The 23397-nt window shown below is 33.6% G+C and overlaps 2 protein-coding genes across 2 annotated transcripts; both read right to left on the reverse strand.

Annotated features, from left to right (window-relative positions):
- Positions 1–233: 233 nt before the first annotated feature.
- On the reverse strand, positions 234–4887 carry LOC141656459 ((-)-drimenol synthase-like). Its single transcript, XM_074463349.1, has 7 exons — positions 4688–4887; positions 3058–3334; positions 2327–2699; positions 1710–1928; positions 1416–1554; positions 979–1230; positions 234–801 (listed from the first exon to the last, which is right to left on the reverse strand). Exons 1-7 carry the CDS (start codon positions 4850–4852, stop codon positions 505–507), a joined length of 1722 nt encoding a protein of 573 aa, XP_074319450.1. The 5' UTR covers positions 4853–4887; the 3' UTR covers positions 234–504.
- Positions 4888–17462: 12575 nt separating this feature from the next.
- LOC141656460 ((-)-drimenol synthase-like) lies at positions 17463–21688 on the reverse strand. The gene is made up of 7 exons (XM_074463350.1): positions 21504–21688; positions 20128–20404; positions 19386–19758; positions 18860–19078; positions 18586–18724; positions 18223–18474; positions 17463–18047 (listed from the first exon to the last, which is right to left on the reverse strand). The coding sequence occupies exons 1-7, from the start codon at positions 21630–21632 to the stop codon at positions 17751–17753; spliced, it is 1686 nt and encodes a 561-aa protein (XP_074319451.1). The 5' UTR covers positions 21633–21688; the 3' UTR covers positions 17463–17750.
- Positions 21689–23397: the final 1709 nt, after the last annotated feature.

Below are 23397 nucleotides of genomic sequence, written 5' to 3' on the forward strand. Positions count from 1 at the left end.
AGAGGCTCAAGAAACCTTTTTATATTATTATATAGATTATCAGTTAATGGTCATCAGTCATGAATCATGATACTAGTGTGGACACATCAAATTTTATGGGAATCCGGAACCGTTCGTATTCACTTTACACTTTTAAACAAATGAGCACAAAACAAATTTGGTTTAGAATGAAATGGGCCGTAATTGTTTAAACTACGGGTTTGAACAAAATTGAATTGTAATTCATGAAGTTCAGCCCAGATCATTCCTTTCTTCTGCTAAATTTACATCCATTATTATTATTATTGAAGAAACAACGCAAAAGACATTTTGAAACTACACCACCGTCACAAACCAAGGATGTTCATGAGTTCATCCTTCGTGTTCTTGACATTCACCATAACACAAAGTGACTGTTTACGGATAACATAACACGAAAAGCGCAATCGACACACTCAAAACAAACTGATTAAAAATTTAAAACTACAGGATAGTTTCCAGCTTAAGGCTTGCGCCACACTTGGCTTAGACCATAACCGGATCAATGAGCACAGCGTGTATTTTTTCCTTCATATTCTCGCTGACAACTGAGTAGTCATCTACACCAAGTCGATAAAAAACTTCAATGACTCGTGAGAGGTTCAAGATTCGCATCATCAACGGCCTTGGAAGTTTGGTTGGTCGAAGCATCTCCTGGTTTAAATCCTTCCATGCTTCTTCTACTAGCTCCCTTAGTTTCTCCTCTGCCTCTTCCTCTGACACTCCGTATTGTGACATGTAACATTGTACCGCTGAGGCTACATGATCTCGATTTTTCTCCAACTACAAATTGATATTTAAAACACTCTTAGGAAATGTTCATACTACATATTATTAAGAAGGGCAGATATATTGTTGACGGGGAATTGAACTCGGGTCATGAGTATCATCAACCTTATGACTTTACCAGTTATGCTAGCTGACATCTGCAGTATGGTGACAGAATGTGAGGAAACTTACCTTATAGCTAGCTATGTCACCAATGAGTCTTCCAATAATACAAGATGCTTTGACAGGTTTCGGTGTCTGGCTAACCCATTCAAAGGCTTCTTCGGTCGCCAATTCTCCCATTCCTAGGTAAGTTGCAGCCGACATCAGTGTGTACCCTGCAGTGGTGATCGCGGCAGAGTCTAGGTACTCGTCGTATGATGGCACGTACTTTTGGTTGCACCACTTCGCCTCTTGAAAATAAGCTCGGCATTGTGCTTTCATCTGTTAACATTTGTAGAATAAACCGTATAATAAATGGTAGTGGACTTATGAAATGAATAAATCGGAGTAACATTTGTAGAATCAATTGTGAGACGGTCTAATAATGTAAGAAAAAATCTAAACCGTAGTGGACTTATAAATTGAATAAATCATAAAAAATATTGTGCAAATAAAAATATTCTTACTAATTCTTGAACGTATGGAACGAGATGTGATCGTCCTTCCTTGGCTAAATTTTGCTCAAATCCTCGAAAAGTATCAAGTAGGGCTTCGTAAGTTAGCTTCATGTAGTCAGGTAATTCGTTCATACAACCTTTGTCCCACCTGCAATAGCAAGTCTCTCTTAAGACCGTCTCAAATATAAAACAGAACCAAAAAAAAAACTCTAGCATAACTAATGTTCATTACTAACCGAGTTTATCTGGGTTGTTTTAAATCCATTTCACGCGTTTTACATAAGAATTTGTGTATGTACATACCTTTGCACTGCTTTAGTGTACACTTGAAGTTCTGGAAAGAGTCCATAAGCATCGTATGTGTCGTCCATAACCGATGTCATCTTGTACAATTTTGTGAAAATTTCTCTGCCTAAGGCATATTTGGGCTCATAAAATGTTCCCAACATCCAAAAGTATACTTCTGCAATTCTGTCTCTTGCAAATGGTAGTTTTGTGCCAAATTCCAAGTCTTTCCACCATCTACATTACATATATAATTGTATTAGAAAAGGCATATGTTAGATCGCACATGGGCCCGGGCCACTTCCATTGAGGAGTTACTCCACCCATAGCCACTTGGTTAGGGCTGGAACCTCCTTGGATGTATAAATTGGACTCTCTCCTCTGTATGTCAAGAAACCATCTCAACCAAAAGCTTAAGCTGATGGTTGAAGTTCCTTGATTCGTTTTATATTCTAACAGATAATGTAAATTTAACAAAATCTAAGTCAAGATATGTCAATTAACCTATGAAAGGAGGTTTGCACGGGATGATATTAAAGAACTATATTCCGTAATTAATAGTGATGATACAAGAATAAATTTCGCATTTATCGAATACGACATATAAAGAATAATGGAGGGAGTAGAATAATTACCTTGTGAGAGCTTGTAGTTCCATGAGGTGCATGGATTGAAGTAAGTTGAAATCTATCTTAGCAAATCTTAGAAGAGTTTCATCATGTTTTGGGTTAGCTTCATATGTAGAGATATAATACCTTGACAAAAGCCTAGTGATACCTTTATGTAAAGGCAATTTCAAGGCTTGAGTCACTTGGGTTAATAATGGTTGGCTTAATTGATCTAATATTGATTTCAAGTGATTAGTGGTGAACTTGATTGCTTCATCTAGGAGTTTTTCTCCTTGCACCCTTAGATAAGATGCTTCATACAAGTTTAGCATGCCTATTACATCTTTAGTAAGCTCTTTCTTGAAAGTTCCATCCTCGTTCTTAAACTGGATAAACACGTCTGTTTCACAAAAAAATAACATTAGTTAAACTTAGTTTCAATTTACTTCAGTTCCGTTTATTTCTTATAAATTAAGTTCAGTCCAATTCATGTCCTATTTAAACTCATTTAAATTCAGAAAGTTTTTGTGCAAGAAATCGAGGCCTAAAATTACCATATGTTAATTGTCCTAGCTATTAATAAGCTTAATGTGATAGGATAATTCACAAGATATTCTCATGAAAATTAAGTATAAATTCATTTTTATCATAATTAATTGAATTTTATCATATTAAGGTTATTAATGTATATCTTTAGGTCGGACACACGTTAGGAAAACCAATATACTAAATGGAGTTAAGGGAAATTAGCATCATACCGGAAGAGACATAAAAACCATGTTGCCTTAAGAGACGAAATCTTAGAGAAACAAAGTGCAGATCCTTCTCATAAGTCTCTAATTCATGAGAGTAATTGTTGTAAAATTGTAGCAAATTGTCTTCAATTTCTGCTTCAAAATGGTATGCCACTCCAAGTTGTTCTATGTTGTCGATTGTTAATAATCTTTCTTTTGAATCATTAACAACTTCCACAAGCCTTTTCCTCACTTCCTCTTTCAAATCTTGTGCTTCTTCTTCATATTTCGCTTGAATTTCCTACAATAAATATGTAATCTTTAATACGGATTTTTGATAATAATTTGGTTCCTAACTCTCTGGTGAGACGGTCTCCTAATATTTTTTTTTTCGTAAAAAAATATTTTAAGGACAATGTTAGGGTGCAAACTCTAGGGTAATTTCGGTACTACCCTTATACATTTCCTCGGGTAAAAACTCGTATAAGGGTATGTAAGTCGTCTGAGATGGTAATATCGAAACTCGTTATTATCGACTTCTACATAATTTTTCATATATTAAGGGTAACTAAGTTTTTTTTTTTTTTTTTTTGGAAATCGGGATGTCTACCGTCAACAACAGTGTATAATCAAGGGTAAGTCACGTATTCTAAAATTAAACACAAATGCATGTGATCCAACACTGAGACAGCACTTTGAGCAACTTAATAGTGAACTGGCCTGGTTACTCATTAGAAACTCATGTCATAACTGTCTCTTTTTTCATTTCATGTCGAAAATTATCTGCAGTTCTCGCACAGCTACTGTCAATACCAATATGTGTGCGGAATTCAGTTCATGAAATTCGCTACCTCTTCTGGTTTGTTAGTTTGGCTACAGGGTAACACCTTCATGTATTTGTACTTGTTTTCTTTCTTAATATAATCAGTTTATTGTTATCAAAAAAAATAAAAAATAAAAAACTGAAACTTTTGTTCTCTATCTATTGATTATTGCCAAAAGTAAAAGCGCATACACTATTCAGAGACACTAATCATAATCATAATCATAATATAGATGGTACCTAGAGGGCTAGAGATTTGCCACTTTACAAAATAGTGAAATACCCTAACTTTAAATTTTTAAGTGACCATAATACGTGTTTACGAGAGTGACAATATCTCTTGATCATGAGTTACAAACTTGACAATTTTTTTCAAATCGTAGTCTTTGTTAAGACGATCGATTTGAAATGAACTCGCCATTTTCTGGACTCGTAATAAATTGTTTATGTATATTATTAATGAGTGTCGGTCCATTTTTAACGTTTCTTTTTTTCACTTATCGTTACCTAATATTCAGAAACCTTTACAAAGTTCATGTACGAATGTCCCCTAAGCGATAAATTTGTACGTATGCTCACGAGAATAGAAACTAAAAGAGTTACTCACAAACAAATCCATGTGTAAAGCTGTCTTATGCAAAATTTTATGTTTTACGCCATTCTTTATGTAAAACAAACAGGTGTTTTGCTCCCATTCTTTTCACTTTTTTAGTTTTCAGTTAAACTAAACTGGTTATCATTATTTTCATGATTGTGAATCCATTTCACACGATAAATATATAATTAACAGTCACACACAAGACTAACTCGTTCATTACGAAGATAAATTACCTGGTTAGGAGGAGTGTAGTTAAGGAATCGGTCACCCCAAAGATTAGTGTGATAGTGTGCTAGGGGACGCACTTCCTTTTGTTGAACGATTTCGTCATTGCTCATAACAATATTCTCAATCGCCATTACTTTACGTGTTTTTTTCCACTCTTTAATATTTTGCATACTATTATTAGTAGGTAGAAAGCTGATATGATGTCCTTAGCAATGTGCATACCCTATTTATACTACTTTCTCAACTGGACACTTTCTTAAAAGATTCATAATTTAATAATTTAGTAAGGTATAGATTATTACACGTTATACACAGTGCATTGAATCACTGATCATTGTAGGTGACAATAATTTAATAGTTAGTCTTGCTATAGACGGATATATCCGTCTATAACTAAAGATGGATCAAATAGCTTGAAAGTGGTGACATTTTTGGCCTCCACCACCCCAGTTGTTGCTTGTCCTATTAGGAATATGGTATTGTATTTGACCCGTCTTTAGTTATAGACGGATATGTGCAGTCTATAATGAGATTTTGTGATAATTTAACGAGAATGATAATGTATTTTAGTTATTTTAGTCTCGTTATAAATTATAATCTTACCACATGTTATCAAAGTTGACTGGTGTGAGTGGTAAGGGCTCTCATCTCTTAAACAAGTGGTCAGGGGTTCGATGCATGACTCTTGCGAATGAAAAAGTCAAACTTGAGAGGGGTCAACCCATTAAATTGCCTTCAGTATCCCGAAGGAGATTGCCCCAGCTGTCAGTAGGGGATACTCCTGGTCAACACCAAAAAAAATAATCTTACCACATGTTTTCTAATGTGTATGCAAACGGCACGTATTAAGAAACTAATTTAATAAAGGATTTTCTAAAATATGCCCTAATGATACATGTTAATAATCCTTAAAAGAAAAGTTTAATAATAAATATCATGGAAAATTGAAATTATAAATAATTTTTCAGGTTTCAATGTTATACGGAATATTTATTGTTAAACTTTCCTTTTCAAGATTATTAATATTTGTCCTTATGGCACATTTAAAAAAAATCAATTAAATAAAAAACCAGCAGAAGTACTCCCTCTATTCCAGTGATATGTTTACACGAATGGGATCATCTGTCCCATTTCGTGTCCTAATGTGTGTGTCACTCCAATCACCTTCTAACACATCATCAAATTAATATAATTATTGCAATATTTTATTTTACAACAAGTGATGTGTCAAAAGGTGAGTGAAATGACACACACAATGGGACACAAAAGTGGGACAGATGATCCTTAATGTGTTTACACTTCCTTTATTTCTCTCTCACAAAATAAAGAAAATATAAACATATTATTGGAACAGATGAAATATCTTTAATTAAATATGATATAAATGAGTTTATACATGTACTTACATTTCTCATGGTATTCCTCTCATTCTTTCTTTATTTTGACGCTTAATTTATGTGCTTAGAGCACATGTTAGAATAACCGCTATTTTAATTTTCAATGGTATTTTTATAATCAATGGTATTTTTATAATCGATGTGAGAGGTGTAACTATAGTGCATTACCATTAGATAACGTCATCTCATTACTACTCCATCCGTTCAATATTATGTGTCATGTATACCATTTCTTTCTCTTTTCAGAATTTGACAAATGAGAGTGAACGGAGGGAGTATATAATCAGAAAGGGAAGGTATTGTGAACAGACAGAAAAAAAATAGAGTTATTTCGAATAGGAGGAAGTACGTTTTTTTTTTGGAAAATTATAATTTCAAAAAAAAAAGTAATTCTCCAAACATAAAGGCTTAAAAATATAGTGAAAGTGTCATATTAAACAGCGCGATAAATCAAGTAGGAAGATCATAGTAATACAAATTATTGTTTAAGATCAACACTACCCGTTTTAAGTTTAAAATGGGCCAAATATATTTATAAGGAACAAATAGGCCAAAAGCAGAATTTATTAGAATAAATAAAAGATTTGTCTTCTATATCCATGTGGAGTGATTTTTGACCAATCTTGTCTTAAAAACAACACTAAATTTGGTGCATCCCTCTCTGGAGAATCGTTTGTTTTTAAATTTTAGAGAGTACTTCGTAAGAGCATGCACATTGAAGAGTATGTTATCATCCTCTTATTTTTTCCATCTTCTTCTATCTTTTTGAAATATTACCTTCTCTTTCCTCCAACTCATTTTCCACTATCTACATCCTCCTCCTTCTCTTCTTCTATTTTTCCTCCCAAGAGGATCCTCTCCATTTCCTCTTTTATATTTTAATTAACTTTTCTATTTAAAATCAAATAAAATAATGCCCATATACAATATTTTTATAGGTTAGTATTGAAAGTTGGCACAAGGGCCAAGGGTTGTATTTCCTCTAAAAATAGAGGAAGTCTTCCTCTTCCTCCTTCAAAGAGGATGCTCAATATTGGTTCTACATTGAAGAGGACATCCTCTTAGTACCATCTCTCATCTAAGAGGATGGTCAATCCTCTTCAATGTGGATGCTCTAATAATCAAGAGCTAATTATGTTTCCAAGGGGTTTGTCCTCTTGTGTTTTGTGCTTTTTAAATATCGATATGTTTTAATCGATATCAAAATGAGCCGGTGTTAAAGATCAGGGTTGTTATCTCTTAAACAAATTACTCGGTATTCAGAATTTAATTCTTGTTCAATGTAAGGATTTGCTCATTAAATTACAGTAAGTAGACTATATATCTAATATACTACAACTGATTGTTTAATTTTTTAGTTTTATAATAAAATTTTCGAATTTTTTTTAAAGGTTATAAGCTTTAATAAAGTTTCTGAGTTCGTTCACTTAAACATTAAGCTTAAAAAATTACAATATAACTCAAAAATATTGGATATAAACTTAGTTAGATTTGAGTTTTGACGTCAAAAAAATAAAATGTAACTTATAAGTTTTAAGAAACTCGGAAAAAATATGCATGAGCTCGGTTACATAGTATTAAATCTAATGTATTACATCAGATATGTGTTCCTTTTTTCCTATAAATAGTCTCCTTTAAGATTTTAAAGGCAATTTAATGGGTAAAAGGAACATACATTTGATGTAGTACGCATGAGAATCAAAAACAAAACTAAAGTAAAAGGTACTTCGTAATTTTTATTTCCTTTATAACGAGGGGATTCGCAGCCGCTATCTTTTTTTGGTCTAAATCATCCGGTAATCCGAACCACATTGGGCCGACTAATCCAAATTTCGGGGTGTGTCCAAGGATTACGGTATTTAAACCCATCCCAATCGCAGTTGTGGAGATCGATCCGCAGACCTTCCAACCAAGCGCAGCCCCATGCTACCACTGCGTCAACCAACGATTGATTGCAACCGCTATCTTTGATGTGCACTAAGCAAACCCCCGAATATACGTAATAACCTGCAAAATACATATTTTAGGTAAGATATCCAAAGTGACAAACTCAAAATTTTAAAAATATAATCTCAACTCTCAAGTTATAAATACTCCACCAGATTACTCCTAATGTACATGTCCAATTACGTTTGTATAAATATAATGGTTTAGCTTAACATTTATACTAGCTTGAATAATGGAATTATGCCCAATTAAATTGCTATTGGTTGTTTTTTGTTGTAGGGCCATTTAAGCTACTAGCTTAATGAAGCTAGTTGCTTAAACTAAGCAAGCTTACATGGCAAACTCCAATGGTATAGCAACTAGCTTGCAATTTCTAAAAATTGCAAGCAAGTCCCTAAGCTATACCATTGGACTTGCTCTAAGAGGTCTATTTATTATTATACTAAGGGTTTTTTTTGTCAAAAAGTATCTTATATTTTGGTGTATTTGTAAAAATACTACATTATATTATTTTTTTTGTTTTCAACTATCTTTATTTTCTTTATTTTTGGTCAATAACTGCCTACGCTAAGAATCTAGACATATTTGGTCTATTTTTCGGCTTTAACATATCTCACAGAACTCTTTTATGTTTTAATCTTACTAAGGCCCGATTTTGGGAAGTCATAAAGTACTTACGCTAAAATTTAGTAAATGTTTGTAGTTATTATTGAAATGTGAAATTCATTAATTTTGCTTATCTGAAGTTAAATTTTGGTTTGGACGCAGTTGATCATTGTTGTTTGATGTTAATAAAGTGATGTGAGATAGGTTAATGTCACTAAATCGACCAAATCTCGCCATATTTTCAACGTAGGTAGTTTTTGACCAAAAAATGAGAAAATAAAGGTAGTCTAAAACAAGAAAAATAATACTCCCTCCAATTCACAATAAACCTCCCTATTTCCTTTTTCGGTTATTCACAATAACTTCCTTATTTCCTTTTTTTTGATAAATGTTTGTGTGATACAAATTTAATTGTATGGTGGGGTAGTGTATTTGTGTGGTCCAAATTTAATTATATGGTGGGGTAGTGTGTTTCCTTAATTTTTGTGCCAAAATGAAATGGGAGGTTTATTGTGAATTGGAGAGAGTATAAGATATTTTTTTTACAAATAATCCTAAATATAAGGTAGTTTTTGACAAAAAAAAAAACCCGAGAAAAAGGAACATACATCGGAGGTATTACCTCCAACTCTTTTGTTTTTGAGCATATATCTATATTTTTTGAGCTTATTTCCACAAACTTTATTTGTTTTTTAGTATATGTATGTTTTTTTTTAGCTTATTAAAATTTATAAGTTAGATTTTAATTTTTTTTTCCGTCATAACTCAAATTTTACTAAACTTATATGTAATGTTTTTTAGTATTATTGCAATTTTTTAGAGTTTAATGATTAAGTAAATAAACTCAAAAAATTTATATTAAAACTCAAAATTTTTAAAACAAAACTCAAAAAAATTATTATAATGCTCAGAAACTATGAATTAGTGGTAATACATCAGATGTATAATCCACTTACTGAAAAAACCCTTATACTAATAAAAAAGAGATCTAATCTCCTAATCTAAATTAAGAAAATACAATATCCACATATATAATCGTTTTCCTAATCTAATACAACTAATCACAATTAGGAAGTGTAATCGTAAGAAAATTCTATTAACAACAAAACTAGAAAAGAATCTTTGAGACGATTTAGGTAATATTTCCAATACCGGAATAAAGAATTCAACTTTTAACTCCGAGATTAGAAATTCGATTTTCATTGTGCTAAAAATCAACCCTATAAATAAACGATCTTTACTATTGGGTAAGCTCTTAAAAAGGTCTAACCTAGCAACTTCCCACATGAATCCATTTTTCACATGACAATCAAACAACATTTTTACAATTCGCATGAATTTAATTTCTTAGAAATTTCATGTTTTTATGATGAACCAAACAATCCCTTAATATCATCAACTGAATAAGACCCTACGTGGCTACATCGTATCGCAACTCATAAGCAAAGGGGTCTCCATTAAACAATTACTCGATTATCTGTTTTTTTTTATTGATAAAATCTCAACCTCTAATAAGCAATAGAAAGGAAGAAGGAGAAGAATATTCATCAATTGAACAAGGCCCTTAAGTCGCAACTCGCAAGATAAGGGGCCTCCACTAAACAATTACTTGCATCGAATCTGGATCGTCTATTTTAAAGCGTCTTGCTTGTGACGGGTACATTTCGTCACAAGCGGAAGACGGGGTAAAATATGACCTGTTTAAGACATAACCATTTTAATTAAAAAAATAACCAGAACAATTTCCTAAGCTATAATTATTTGTCATTAAAATGGTCACATTTTGTCGTTAAAATTGCGACATTTAGCCCGTCTTCCACTTGTGACGAAAAGTGTCCGTCTTCAATGAGAATTGGTGATTAAACAGAACCCTAGCTACAACGCAACTCGCAAGCCGAATAGACTCCATTAAGCAATTAAATAAATTTAAAATAACATTAGTTTTTGTAACTTTACAAATATATTGATTAGTGAAGTAAGTACTGTTTAATTGAGGCCCTAGTAATTGCAATTTGGCAATTTGTAAATTGTCCCCTCGAGGCCTCGATCTAATATTGGGCTACAATTGATTTATTGATTTTGAAGTTCGGACAACAAGATTTGATTTCCAAAAACATCGATATTTTGATTCTTTTGGCTATCCGAAATTAATTCCGTAAAAGTGGGAATTGGAGTACTTTGATTTAAATCGAAATTTTGAGAGTCTTGATATGTTGAATAATCGTCAATAGCATAACTTAAAAAATCAAACTCGTTTAAATCCATAATACTCCGTATATAAATTAAGAATTATATAAGTGTTTGAGTTATATTTTTTTTATGTTTGTAATTTATTTTAGGTAGGAGATTAAAAATATTACTCCCTTTGTTTTTTAATATATGACTTTCTCACATTTCGAGACACTCCCTTCTCTCTTCAATATCTCTTAAAATATAAGACTAATAATATTATAATATGTATACTCATATGAAAGAGTTTTTCGTAAGGAATTTAATTGTACCATTTTTATATTTTTTGAACAAATATATTTTTGTAAATATTAAAGTCAAAGGCTTACTCGTAAATGCAGAACGTCATATATAAAAAAATGGAGGGAGTACTGATTTGCATTTTTTACTTCTAGTTTTATACTGTTTTTTACATTTATTTTTACTATACAATTAATATTTATGGTTGTATGCTAGTAGTTGAGAAGATTATGGATGAAAAAATTAAAGAGACTTGGGGAAATGGAAGGAAATTGGCAGAAAGAAAAGAAGGAAGAAAAAGGGAGCAGCCTGTATGCAGCAGAACAGCAGAGGAGCTCCACTTTTCTTTTTTGTACTTTTTTTAGTTTTTTTATTTTTTAATGTTGTAAACCAATAGAAATACGCCACGTGTAAGGTCACCAACTTTTAACAATTTCTCTACTCAGGGTCATGACTCATGGGTTGCCCCTGAGTTATTCAAGGTCACCAAAATCATGTTGTTAATCCTAGTTTAAAGAGTCATTAGCGTGACCCGACAAGGTCACGACCCAGTCGGGATGGTCTTATGTAAGCATTTGTGTAGTTTTGTACTCGTGTTGCCTCGAAACTCTACTATACTAGCTGGCTTGTGCACAACATCTGCGTTTCATAAATTTTAAAAAATAAGTGTACAGACTGTACCGTCTGTGTTATAGTGTGTGTTACTTTTAGTGGCGGAGTCAGAATTTAAGTTTAAGGAGCGAAAAATTTAAAGGGAAACGGTTAAATAATTATATAAGGTACATCTGAAAAATTTTCGAAAAATTTAACTAAAAACGTTAAAAATTTCGACGGAGGAGGGTCCCTAGCTCTACCACTGATTATTTCCTTTAGCCCAAGGACAAGGAGGATCCATCATACAAGAGAGAGGCAGTGCGCTCGCACATCCGCTGTACATTGGAAATTTAGAAATTTTAGAATACAAAATTTAAATTCTTTTACGAATTTACCTTGTAATATTTACTGTTGGTCCCGATGAAATTAATCTGAATATGATCTTATAAAATTCAAATCCAAATCCAAATCCTTATCTCGTATAGTGAATCCAGATCCGGTCCGGATTCACATAATCTGAAATTCTCATATCCATTTCTGGCTCCGCAAGATCTAGCTGGCCGAAAAATAGATTTTTTAAATACTAAAAAAAATAGGCTTTATTACGATTTAACATACTATTCTTTTATATTAGAATACAAATATTAAAGTTAAAAAGTTTTTTTTTTAAAAAAAAATAAGCCTTATAAAATTACCATAATAATGATTAAAAAAAAGTATTTTTTTAATGTTAAATGAGAAAAAATCATAGTTTAATTTATGAAAATAAATTTAAAATGTAAGGATATTGTTTTGCTATTTTTTTTTAAATATAAATAGAGTTAAGGGTAAAGTCTTGATCTCAACCATATAATCCATAAGGCATATTTGTTTCCACACATATGAATCTGATCAATATCCTTATCCACGTGATCCATTATACTACGATCCAGATCTGAGCTGATGAATCTGGATCCCAATATAAACAGTATTCGGGATCTATTGTCATATAAAGTCTTATGCAAGAAAAAAAGGACGTTGTAGTTTTACAATAAGAGCTGAGAGTAACTAACAGTCAAAGTAAGTAAGAGTAACTCTAATGCTAGGCTACCAATTGAGTAGCTTGGGGTTGGCATATGAGATTTTCAAGCTAAGTTCTTCCAAGCTATAATATTTTCCAATGTCAAGCTAACATCCATCTTATTTTTAAGTGGGTCCCATTAAAGAGTAAATTCATCAAAGTATTAAACAAAATAGAAACATGCATCATCAGTAAAAGATTTTGTCAAATGCAAGCTATTCTCTTGGACCAGGCTAAAATAAATTTTGTGCTACAATGCTAAGCCATATATTGGCTTAGAAATCCAAGCCACTCCATTTATGCATGCGTTGGAGTTGCTCTAACTACCTCTTAGAGTATCTCGAATGGTTATCCAAAAGAACATGCTTGTAAATAAAAATGATTTTAAATTACTTGATTAGACAGAGCAATTCATGGTATATACACACATCATCAAAGAGTAATTTTTGATAATTGCCACCACCGAACCATTACCTTGGACTCCACTACACTGGATCCATGTAACATCCTGACCCAAATTTAGGGTCGGAAGCGGTCACTCACGCTAGCTTGTCAGGCTGTGTACGTGGCCCACAGATCAATACGGGTCGTTCTCAGCGCATTTTATCTTCACTTATGCGCATCCGGAAACCTTCCCAAGAGGTCACCATTCTAAGACTTCTCCCAAACAAGCACGCTATCACATTAGTATGGTATTATCCGTTTTGGATCAAGCCCGCACGGTTTTATTTTTGGACTATTTTCCAAAAGCTCTCATATTAATGAAGTGATAAGACTCTTATAAATTAGCTAGAACTTCTCTTTTTTTTTTCAATGTGGGACTTGAGTTGTTATCCCAACATTTATTTACTTTTTAGTTTTGACACAAAGATTAAGGAGAGAGGAGGAACCATTTATGAATATTGTTATTGAGTAACAAATAAACAATAAGTTTTCAAATTACGCTTCAAAAATATTCCTGATATAAAAAAGGTAAAATAATGAATGAGATATCCATAAATAAAACTGACTAATTAAATTATTAAGGCTCCAATTATTAATTTGTATATTCTACCTTCTAAGCTATCCACAAAATTCGACAAAGTTTGACAAATTAATAAGGAAAAATTACAATTTACCACCTATTATATTTCATTCTTTACAATTTACCACCTATTATGTTCTACTTTACAAATAACCACCTAACTTTCATGTTACTCCCCACCATTCTCACCTATTTTATATTCTAGTGACGGTTTTGTGTAATTATCAACTCGATTTTATTTTATCGTCTTACATACATTTGCATTGACCAACATACCCTTACTCCTTACACTAATTACCCCCAGATCGTGTCTTCAACTCAAACCCCCAATTTTCCCCAGAAATCATGAATCACCAACCTTCCACCATGACAACATCAGCTCACCAGACAAAACACCATCTACGTAGAGGGTCATAACAAGCGGGGATGTCCATCAAAAGCAAGTTCTTCAAGTGCTTCTAATTTGAACTTTGCATCAATGTGATGTTTTCTTATGTGATTTCAGCTATTATTTACTTTTAACTCATTTAGTATTTTACTTTCTTTTGAACAATGTACTTGTTTGAACCTTGTGCTACTTTTTTAGTTAAGTTGAATTTCAATTTGGAATTTTCATTTAACTTCTCAGCTTTCAATGTTTTTTTCTCGTATTTGCGGTGGATATTCTTTGTTTTGCAGTTCAAATGGATCCTGGACCATATGATGACATTATTTTACACCTTCAACCAACTCATAGAAGCACCGCTATATAATGAACATGACCTCATAATGACCATACTTAGAGAATTAATAATGTTGTAAATCCTTCCCTAATTGACATCTTAACATGTATCCAATCAATCAATTAATCAATACTATATATTAATTCCAGAAACCAAGGGATTTCAATGTAATTAAAAAAATCTATACAAATTAATTATACTATATAGTTTTAAATCGATAGCATCGTGTAATGGACCTCAAAGGGACCTCAATGTAAATATTATATAGTTTGGGTTAAAAGTATAATATAAACATGCCTTGATGAAGAATATTTATGGAAATTACATTTAATAAGTAATTAAATTTAGAAAACACAAGAATATAGTGATTTTCCTTAAAATTAACATGCCCCACTTATGGAATTAATTAGTATCATCATAGAGTTATACATTAAATTAAATGTAGTAAAAGTAATAGTAGCAGCAACGAGATTAATAAAATTAACGGTATTAATGTGGGAGTAGTGACAGTTATAATTGTTCCGGGTGTAATTTCCAGAGCAGTTATTAGTTACCACCCGTGGCTTGTAGAATAATGTCTTGAGTTGAACCCTTCTTGCTTCTGTCGTCCCTCTCGGCCTCTCCTGCAACAATGAACGAACTGAGGGCTTGGCTGTGTGCCAAGCGTACTCACTCCGACGCTCAAGTCAGTAAACTTAAAGGATTAAGCTGTGTTACTTGGCTAGATACGTATTGTAGAGAGATAAGGGAGATATTACCAGATGAATAGTGTATTTAGGTTTTAGTTGTGGGATCCTTGAGGAGTATTTATAGGCTTTCACCTTTTGTCACGTAGTGGCCAAGTGGCCAAGTGGCTAGCAGGTGGAAAGACTGATCTACCCCTCGGCCGAGGGACCTATGGCAGGCCGGCGGGCCATGTTGACTCACCGCCGAGGGGTCTTGGATATGAGTACGCGGATATGTGTCCCGGTGACTAGTTGTCACGCCGAGACCCAGCTAACAGCCGATGGGTCGATCGGCTAGGCTGTATAAGTCGTTGACTTGTTGTGGACATCTTTGACCTTGCTCAGTATGTTGACTTGGTCAGCGGTGCAGAATATGCCCCATCAATAATAATGAAAGCGGGAGTAGTGAAAGTAACTACGAATGTAGTGAAAGTAACAGTGGTAACAATGAGAAAAAGTATGAACAATTAAATAACCAATCGACTCAAGGAAATATTTTATTTATTTAGATATAAGCCGAATAAAATTAACGGGAATAATAAATTTAACAGAAAAAAATAGAGAAATTAGTAAAAGAAACAATAGTGACTACGGGAGTAGTGAACGTAATGATATTAAGAAAGAATGTCATGAAAGTAATAATATTAATAGCGGGGTAGTGAACGTGTCTCATAATTTGAAAATAAATTTTACATTTCATCATAATTACAAGATATGCCGTAGAAAAATATATTATAAATAGTAAACGTGTGAGTTAGACAACTCCAACATAGTTTATTTAATTGAAAATAAAATTTAACGGTAAATAGAGGTAGCCCGGGCGAGGCCGGTCACCAAACCTAGTGGACACATATTAGAGAAACCCGAATAATAATAACTTTATTTCTAATCGATACTAGGTTTATAAGAAACATCTCTTTAACATTTGAAAATAAGCTTATCTTCATATTGACGTATACTAAAAAAAAAAAAAAAAAAAAAAAAAAAAAAGTGAAGTTTGTTGGGTTAAAAAGCTCGTAATTTTCAGAAAAACTTATGCAAAGCGGTGTTACACGAATTTATCATAAAACTGATCTTTTAGTAATAATTAGTTTTATCCAGTCACTAATAGGGTTGTGTTTGAATACGTTTTACAACTATTAGTGTAATAAAATCGCCTCACACGAGACTTACTCATGTTTTTTAGGCAGTTGCACAAATCAAATGTACGTCGTTGCCTATATAAGCCAAGCAACATGCAACATGCAACATGCAACATATAACTCACAAACTACAAACACTATCATCCATGGCCCCCTCTTTACTTTGCTTCACAATCATAGCTCTCTTTTCAACTCTTGCACTCTCCCATAACATCAAACACAGCCACATTGCCGCCGGAAACCGCCTAAAATCCGTGCATTTCAGCCTCTACTTACACGAACAATTCAACAAAACCGCCTATTTCGTCGTGAAAGGTGTGGCAGGGCCTACTGGCATTACCAAAATCTCAAACCCTTTTGGCTCGCTACTCGCCTACCACGACCATCTCACCGAAACACCCGACCCGACCTCAAAGATCCTTGGTTACGCCGAGGGCATGTTTATTCTCCAAGTTATTTACGGTCAAAGTTCGGAAATTTTGACCTCCCAAAAGCAAATGGGGTGAAAATAGGTGTGTGGAGGGAGTATAAGTTTCGTGTTTAAAAGTTTCATAATTTTCACCATATTCATGGTCAAAGTTTTTAAAGTTTGACCACCAAAAAGTGAATAATGTTATGTTTTGACTGGTCAAAGGGAGTGTCAAAGGGAGTATTTAGAAACTAAATTGTACTCCCTCCATTCAACTCCACTTTGCATGTTTTTCTTTGCGCACTATTCGCAAGCGGACATTCAACTTCAATTTTTTCTCGATACATAAGTTAAAATATATTCATGTGAGATCTTATTTGATTCGTTTTTAAGAGTAGATTAAAAATATCTAACTTTTGTAATTTTTGCAAATACGTAACTAAAGATATTTACCATGTAAAAGTCGCGTTGGCAAACGTGATAAAGCAAATATGTAAAGTTGAGTTGAATGGAAGGAGTATCAGTTAATGGGTCATCAGTCATGAATCATGATACTAGTGTGGACACGTCAAATTTTATGGGAATCCGGAACCGTTCGTATTCACTTTACCACTTTTAAACAAATGAGCACAAAACAAATTTGGTTTAGAATGAAATGGGCCGTAATTGTTTAAACTACGGGTTTGAACAAAATTGAATTGTAATTCATGAAGTTCAGCTCAGATCATTCCTTTCTTCTGGTAAATTTACATCCATTATTATTATTATTGAAGAAACAACGCAAAAGACATTTTGAAACTACACCACCGTCACAAACCAAGGATGTTCATCCTTCTTGACATTCACCATAACACAAAGTGACTGTTTACGGATAACATAACACGAAAAGCGCAATTGACACACTCGAAACAAACATATTAAAAATTTAAAACTACAGGATAGTTTCCAGCTTAAGGCTTGTGCCACACTTGGCTTAGAACATAACCGGATCAATGAGCACCGCGTGTATTTTTTCCTTCATATTCTCGCTCACAACTGAGTAGTCATCTACACCAAGTCGATAAAAGACTTCAATGACTCGTGAAAGGTTCAAGATTCTCATCATCAATGGCCTTGGAAGTTTGGTTGGTCGAAGCATCTCCTGGTTTAAATCCTTCCATGCTTCTTCTACTAAGTCCCTTAGTTTCTCCTTTGCCTCTTCCTCTGACACTCCGTACTGTGACATGTAACATTGTACCGCTGAGGCTACATGATCTCGATTTTTCTCCAACTGCAAATCAATATTTAACTTAGAAAACATTCATATTAGTTAAAAATGGTCAACATTCATTTTATTTATCATTTTTGTGATAAATAATGGCAGATATGTTGCTGATGGGAATTGAACCCAGGTGATGAGTATCAGCAGCCCAGGACTTTACCAGTTATGTTAGCTGACATCATACCTTATAGCTAGCTATGTCACCAATGAGCCTTCCAATAATACAGGAAGCTTTGACAGGTTTCGGTGTCTGGCTAACCCATTCAAAGGCTTCTTCAGTCGCCAATTCTCCCATTCCTAGGTAAGTTGCAGCTGACATCAATGTGTACCCTGCAGTGGTGATCGCGGCAGAGTCTAGGTACTCGTCATATGATGGCACGTACTTTTGGTTGCACCACTTCGCCTCTTGAAAATATGCTCGGCATTGTGCTTTCATCTATTAACATTCAATTGTGAGACGGTCTAATATAAGAAAAAATGTAACCCCTAGCGGACTTACGAATTGAAGAAAAAATAAAAATTATTGTGCAAATAAAAATATCCTTACTAATTCTTGAACATAAGGAACAAGATGTGATCTTCCTTCCTGGGCTAATTTTTGCTCAAATCCTCGAAAAGTATCAAGAAGAGCTTCGTAAGTCAGCTTCATGTAGTCGGGCAATTCGTTCATACAGCTTTTATCCCACCTGGAATAACAAGTCTTTCTTAAGACCGTCTTAAATGTGAAACGTTTCCAAAAAAACATCTATATAGCATAATTAATGTTCATTACTAACTGGGTATATATATGGGTCGTTTTTTATCCGTTTCACGCATTTTACCTTTGCACGGCTTTAGTGTACACTTGAAGTTCTGGAAAGAGTCCATAAGCGTCGTATGTGTCGTCCATAACCGATGTCATCTTGTACAATTTTGTGAATATTTCTCTGCCTAAGGCATATTTGGGTTCATAAAATGTTCCTAACATCCAAAAGTATACTTCTGCAATTCTGTCTCTTGCAAATGGTAGTTTTGTGCCAAATTCCAAGTCTTTCCACCATCTACATTACATAAAAATAACATAGTAGATGCTCAAATCTTATTATTAACATGGAAAAAAAAATTAACCAAGGAGTTACTCAACCTTGAACGTAATAACTGAACTTTCTCTGCTATGTATGGGTGCAGTTCAGGTCCGATAATGTAAATTTAATAAAATTTAAGTCAAGATATGTCAATAATTAACCTATGAAATGAGGTTTGCAAGGGATGTCGTTAAAGAAATTTAATTAAAACTTGATACGAGAGTAAATTCTGCATTCACCTAAAATGACATCTAAAAAATAATGAAGAGAGTAGCATAGTTACCTTGAGAGAGCTTGTAGTTCCTTGAGGTGCATGGATTGTAGTAAGTTGAAATCTAACTTTGCAAATCTTAGAAGAGTTCCATCATGTTTTGGGTTAGCTTCATATGTAGTGATATAATACCTTGACAAAAGCCTAGTGATACCTTTATGTAAAGGCAATTTCAAGGCTTGAGTCACTTGGGTTAATAATGGTTGGCTTAATTGATCTAACATTGATTTCAAGTGATTAGTGGTAAACTTGATTGCTTCATCTAGGATTTCCTCTCCTTGCACCCTTAGATAAGATGCTTCATACAAGTTTAGCATGCCTATTACATCTTTACTAAGCTCTTCCTTGAAAGTTCCATCCTCGTTCTTAAACTGGTTAAACACGTCTGTTTCACCAAATAAAAAACATTAGTTGAAATTATATCCTTATTAAAACCTGTTCATTTGAACTTAGTTTCAATTTAGTTCAATTCAGTCAATTTCTTATAAAAAAATTCAGTTTAATTCTTGTCCTTTAAACACGATTCAATTAAGAAAGTTTATATATGAAAGAAATCAGGGCTAAAACTACCATATGTGAATTGTCCTATTAATAAGCTTAATGTGGTAGGATAATTCACAAGATATTCTCATAAGAAATTCAAACTCATTTTTACCATAAGTAATAAAAATATTTTGTGAAATTTATCACATTTAGGCCATTAATGCGTATCTTTAATTTGAATCGAGCACACGTTAGAAAAACAGCATCATACCGCAAGAGACATAGAAACCATGTTGCCTTAAGAGACGAAATCTTAGAGAGACAAAGTGGAGATCTTTCTCATAAGTCTCTAATTCATGAGAATAATTGTTGAAAAATTGTAGCAAATTGTCTTCAATTTCTGCTTCAAAATGGTATGCCACTCCAAGTTGTTCTATATTGTCTATGGTTAATAGTCTTTCTTTTGAATCCTTAACAACTTCCACAAGCTTTTTCCTCACTTCTTCTTTCAAATTTTGTGCTTCTTCTTCATATTTCCTTTGAATTTCCTACAATAAATACGTTATCTCAATATATATTTTTGATAATAATTTAATTTAGTCACTAACTCTCACGTGAGCTTAGACGGTCTCACTAATTTCGTAAAACCTCTCGCACCATATGTATTTTTTTCGCTGAATATTTTTAAGGACAATACTAAGGCCTCACTCAGTGAGTCAGTAATAACAAATTTCGGTACTACCGTTACATCTCCTAAAAGTATCTAAATCTTCTAAGATAGTAATATCGACACTTGTTACTATTTTCTCTGTCGCAGTGAATAGTTTATATTTGTTTTATCCCAGTAAATAGTTTATATTTACTTTGTTTTATTTTGTGAAAGGTAAATAAAGTAAGTATAAACTATTGACTGAAACGGAAGTTGAAATACATGGGATCCGACACTGAGACAGCACTAACTCAATAGTGATTAGTGTCAAACTCATGTCATTATCTGAATCTTTTGGTCTCCAATATGTACGTGATAGTACCTACTCCGTATTTTTTGGCCAATTTGTACGTAATGCTCATAAATTAAAAAAAAAAAAAAAAAAAGTGCCAATAACTCATATTTTACAAGCTTAAAAGATGACGATTCTTTTTTTCAGACTGCTCATCTTTACAAGAATTATAACAGTTTTAGAAAAATAATGTTGCATTTGGAATCCGTGTCTAAGAGTTTTCGTTATGTCAAAGCTATTTTGACCGAACAAATTTTGAGTAACTATATATCATTGGTCTGTCCATTTTCTACGTTTCTTTTTCACGTATCTTTACCACGTAATATTGAGAAACCTTTATAAAAATCATGTACGAATGTCCCCTAAGGGATATTTTTGTAAGTACGTCTTTTACCTCGATTTTGATATTAAACGCATACAAAAACAATAAATTAGAACAAGAACTAAAATAGTACAATAACCACATATACTTGTGTAAAGCCGCCTCATGCAAATCTTTGTGTCCGTAATCGTTCTTTTCACTTTTAGCCTTTTGAGTTAAACTAAAGTGGTTATTCTTACTTTACTAGTTCTAAATCTGTTTCACACAATAAATATATAAATGGTCATACACAAGACTAACTCATTCATTACGAAGACGAAATACCTGGTTAGGAGGAGTGTAGTTAAGGAATCGATCACCCCAAAGACTAGTGTGATAGTGTGCTAGAGGACGCACTTCCTTTTGTTGAACGGTTTCGCCATTGCTCGTAATAACAATATTCTCAATCGCCATTATTTTACGTGTTTTTTTCACTCTTTAATATTTGCTTACTATTATTAGAAGGCTGATGTGATGTCCTTGGCAATGTGCTTACCCTATTTATACTACTTTCTCAATTGGTCACTTTCTTAATGGATTCAACAACCACTAATAATTTAATAAAAATAATTTCAAGATTATTACACGTTATACACAGTGCATTGAATCATTGATCATTCCCCAATCCCCATGACAATAATTTAACGATAACGATGAGGCCTTATATTTTGCAGTTAGTCTTGCTGAGAACGGGTCGTAGCAAGTGACGGGTAATGCCACTCACAAAACGGATAGGGGGACAAGGTGGGGCACCCCATGTGCTTCTCTCTCTCCTCTATTTGGGTCATTTGTGAGAGGAAATGGTATCCGTCACTCTAAAGTGACGGATACGTGCCGTCTTCAATGAGATTTTGTGTATATTTTGTTACGTTACGCTCTTTTCTTTCAGCTTAAAAGAACTGAACTTAATCGAACTAAATGATCAATCTGAATTAAAAGTTAATTTGAGTAGAATTGAGCTGAAGAGAATTAAATTGAACTAAACTAAATATATAGCTGAGCTGAGTTAAACTGAAATGAGCTGAGATTAAACCAAAACGAACAAGGTCTTATACTGACATCAGGTGATACTAAGTCTCGATATTATCTTATCACATATCTTATATAAGGTCTATTATCATTTTAATGTTGTCTATATATATAATCAGTAGGTCTCCCTTGCGACGGGTCGGATCTTGCGACGGGTATTTTGTGTGTGGAAATGGGTAGAGGGGACAAGATGGGCACCCACCCCATGTGCTCCTTCTCTCACCCCATATGGGTTTTTTGTGAGACAATATGGTACCCGTCTCTTGTTTGTGACGGATACCCTCCGTCACAAATAAGAATTTGCGATATATAATTGATGTAAGAGGTGTAACGAGCACTCTTTAGGACTAACTAATATGGCGCCATCTTATTTTCTGTAATTTAATGAGACATAGTAACTCAAGTGTGTTGTACTGATCCTCCATATTTGGAGTGTGTACACACAAGGTAAATTGTCTATTGTTGACAATTGTGAAAAGTTACTGATGAAGAGCATTTAATGCTAGATAAATTGTAGATAGCAAAAGTCCACAGTGGTGGGCGTGACTATAGCAGGAAGAAAATGGTGCTCCTTGTGCAGTGAAGAACGTGTAGAAGAGTACGAGTTCTGCCTATAAAAGGAGATGAATTGCTCAGTTCTTAGCATCCCTCACATCCTCATAAGTGAGTTATAAGTGTAATAATAAGAGCAGTCTTTAAGTCTCTTGTGTATATTACTCTTATTGTAATCTCCGAGTGTGATCAATAAAATCCTAGTGCAACCGCAGTGAGGACATAGCCAATTTGGTGAACCTCGTTATATTTGTGTCCCTGTTATTCTTGTCTTTATTATTGTGTGTGTGGTCAAATACAATACCCTAAGAATATCCCCTACAAACTGGTATCAGAGCCCGGTTGGGCGAGTAAGGGTGAGGGAGAGTGAACCACAAAAAAAATTCGCAATAATGGAAGGAGGTAAAATCATGTTCGATAAATTCGACGGGAAAGATTTTGCTTTCTGGAAAATGCAAATAACTGATTATTTGTATTCGAAGAATATGCATCTCTCATTGGAAGGCTCTAAGCCGGATTCCATGGAGAAGGCTGAGTGGGAAAAATTGGATAGGCAGGCGCTAGGCGTGGTCCGGTTGACGCTGGCCAGAAACGTTGC

The sequence above is a fragment of the Silene latifolia genome, chromosome 5 (genome assembly GCF_048544455.1).
Source record: "Silene latifolia isolate original U9 population chromosome 5, ASM4854445v1, whole genome shotgun sequence".
Lineage (NCBI taxonomy): Eukaryota > Viridiplantae > Streptophyta > Magnoliopsida > Caryophyllales > Caryophyllaceae > Silene > Silene latifolia.

Bases quoted from the DNA above. Each gene is read 5' to 3' on its own strand.
- LOC141656459 (XM_074463349.1), bottom strand. From the start codon at position 4,852: ATGCAAAATATTAAAGAGTGGAAAAAAACACGTAAAGTAATGGCGATT. The intron at 3,335-4,687 runs GTAATTTATCTT...TATTTATTGTAG, and splicing joins ACTACACTCCTCCTAACCAG to GAAATTCAAGCGAAATATGA. The intron at 802-978 runs GTAAGTTTCCTC...ATCAATTTGTAG, and splicing joins GTGACATAGCTAGCTATAAG to TTGGAGAAAAATCGAGATCA.
- LOC141656460 (XM_074463350.1), bottom strand. From the start codon at position 21,632: ATGGCGATTGAGAATATTGTTATTACGAGCAATGGCGAAACCGTTCAA. The intron at 19,079-19,385 runs GTAACTATGCTA...TATGTAATGTAG, and splicing joins GAACTACAAGCTCTCTCAAG to ATGGTGGAAAGACTTGGAAT. The intron at 18,475-18,585 runs GTAAGGATATTT...GAATGTTAATAG, and splicing joins TTCCTTATGTTCAAGAATTA to ATGAAAGCACAATGCCGAGC.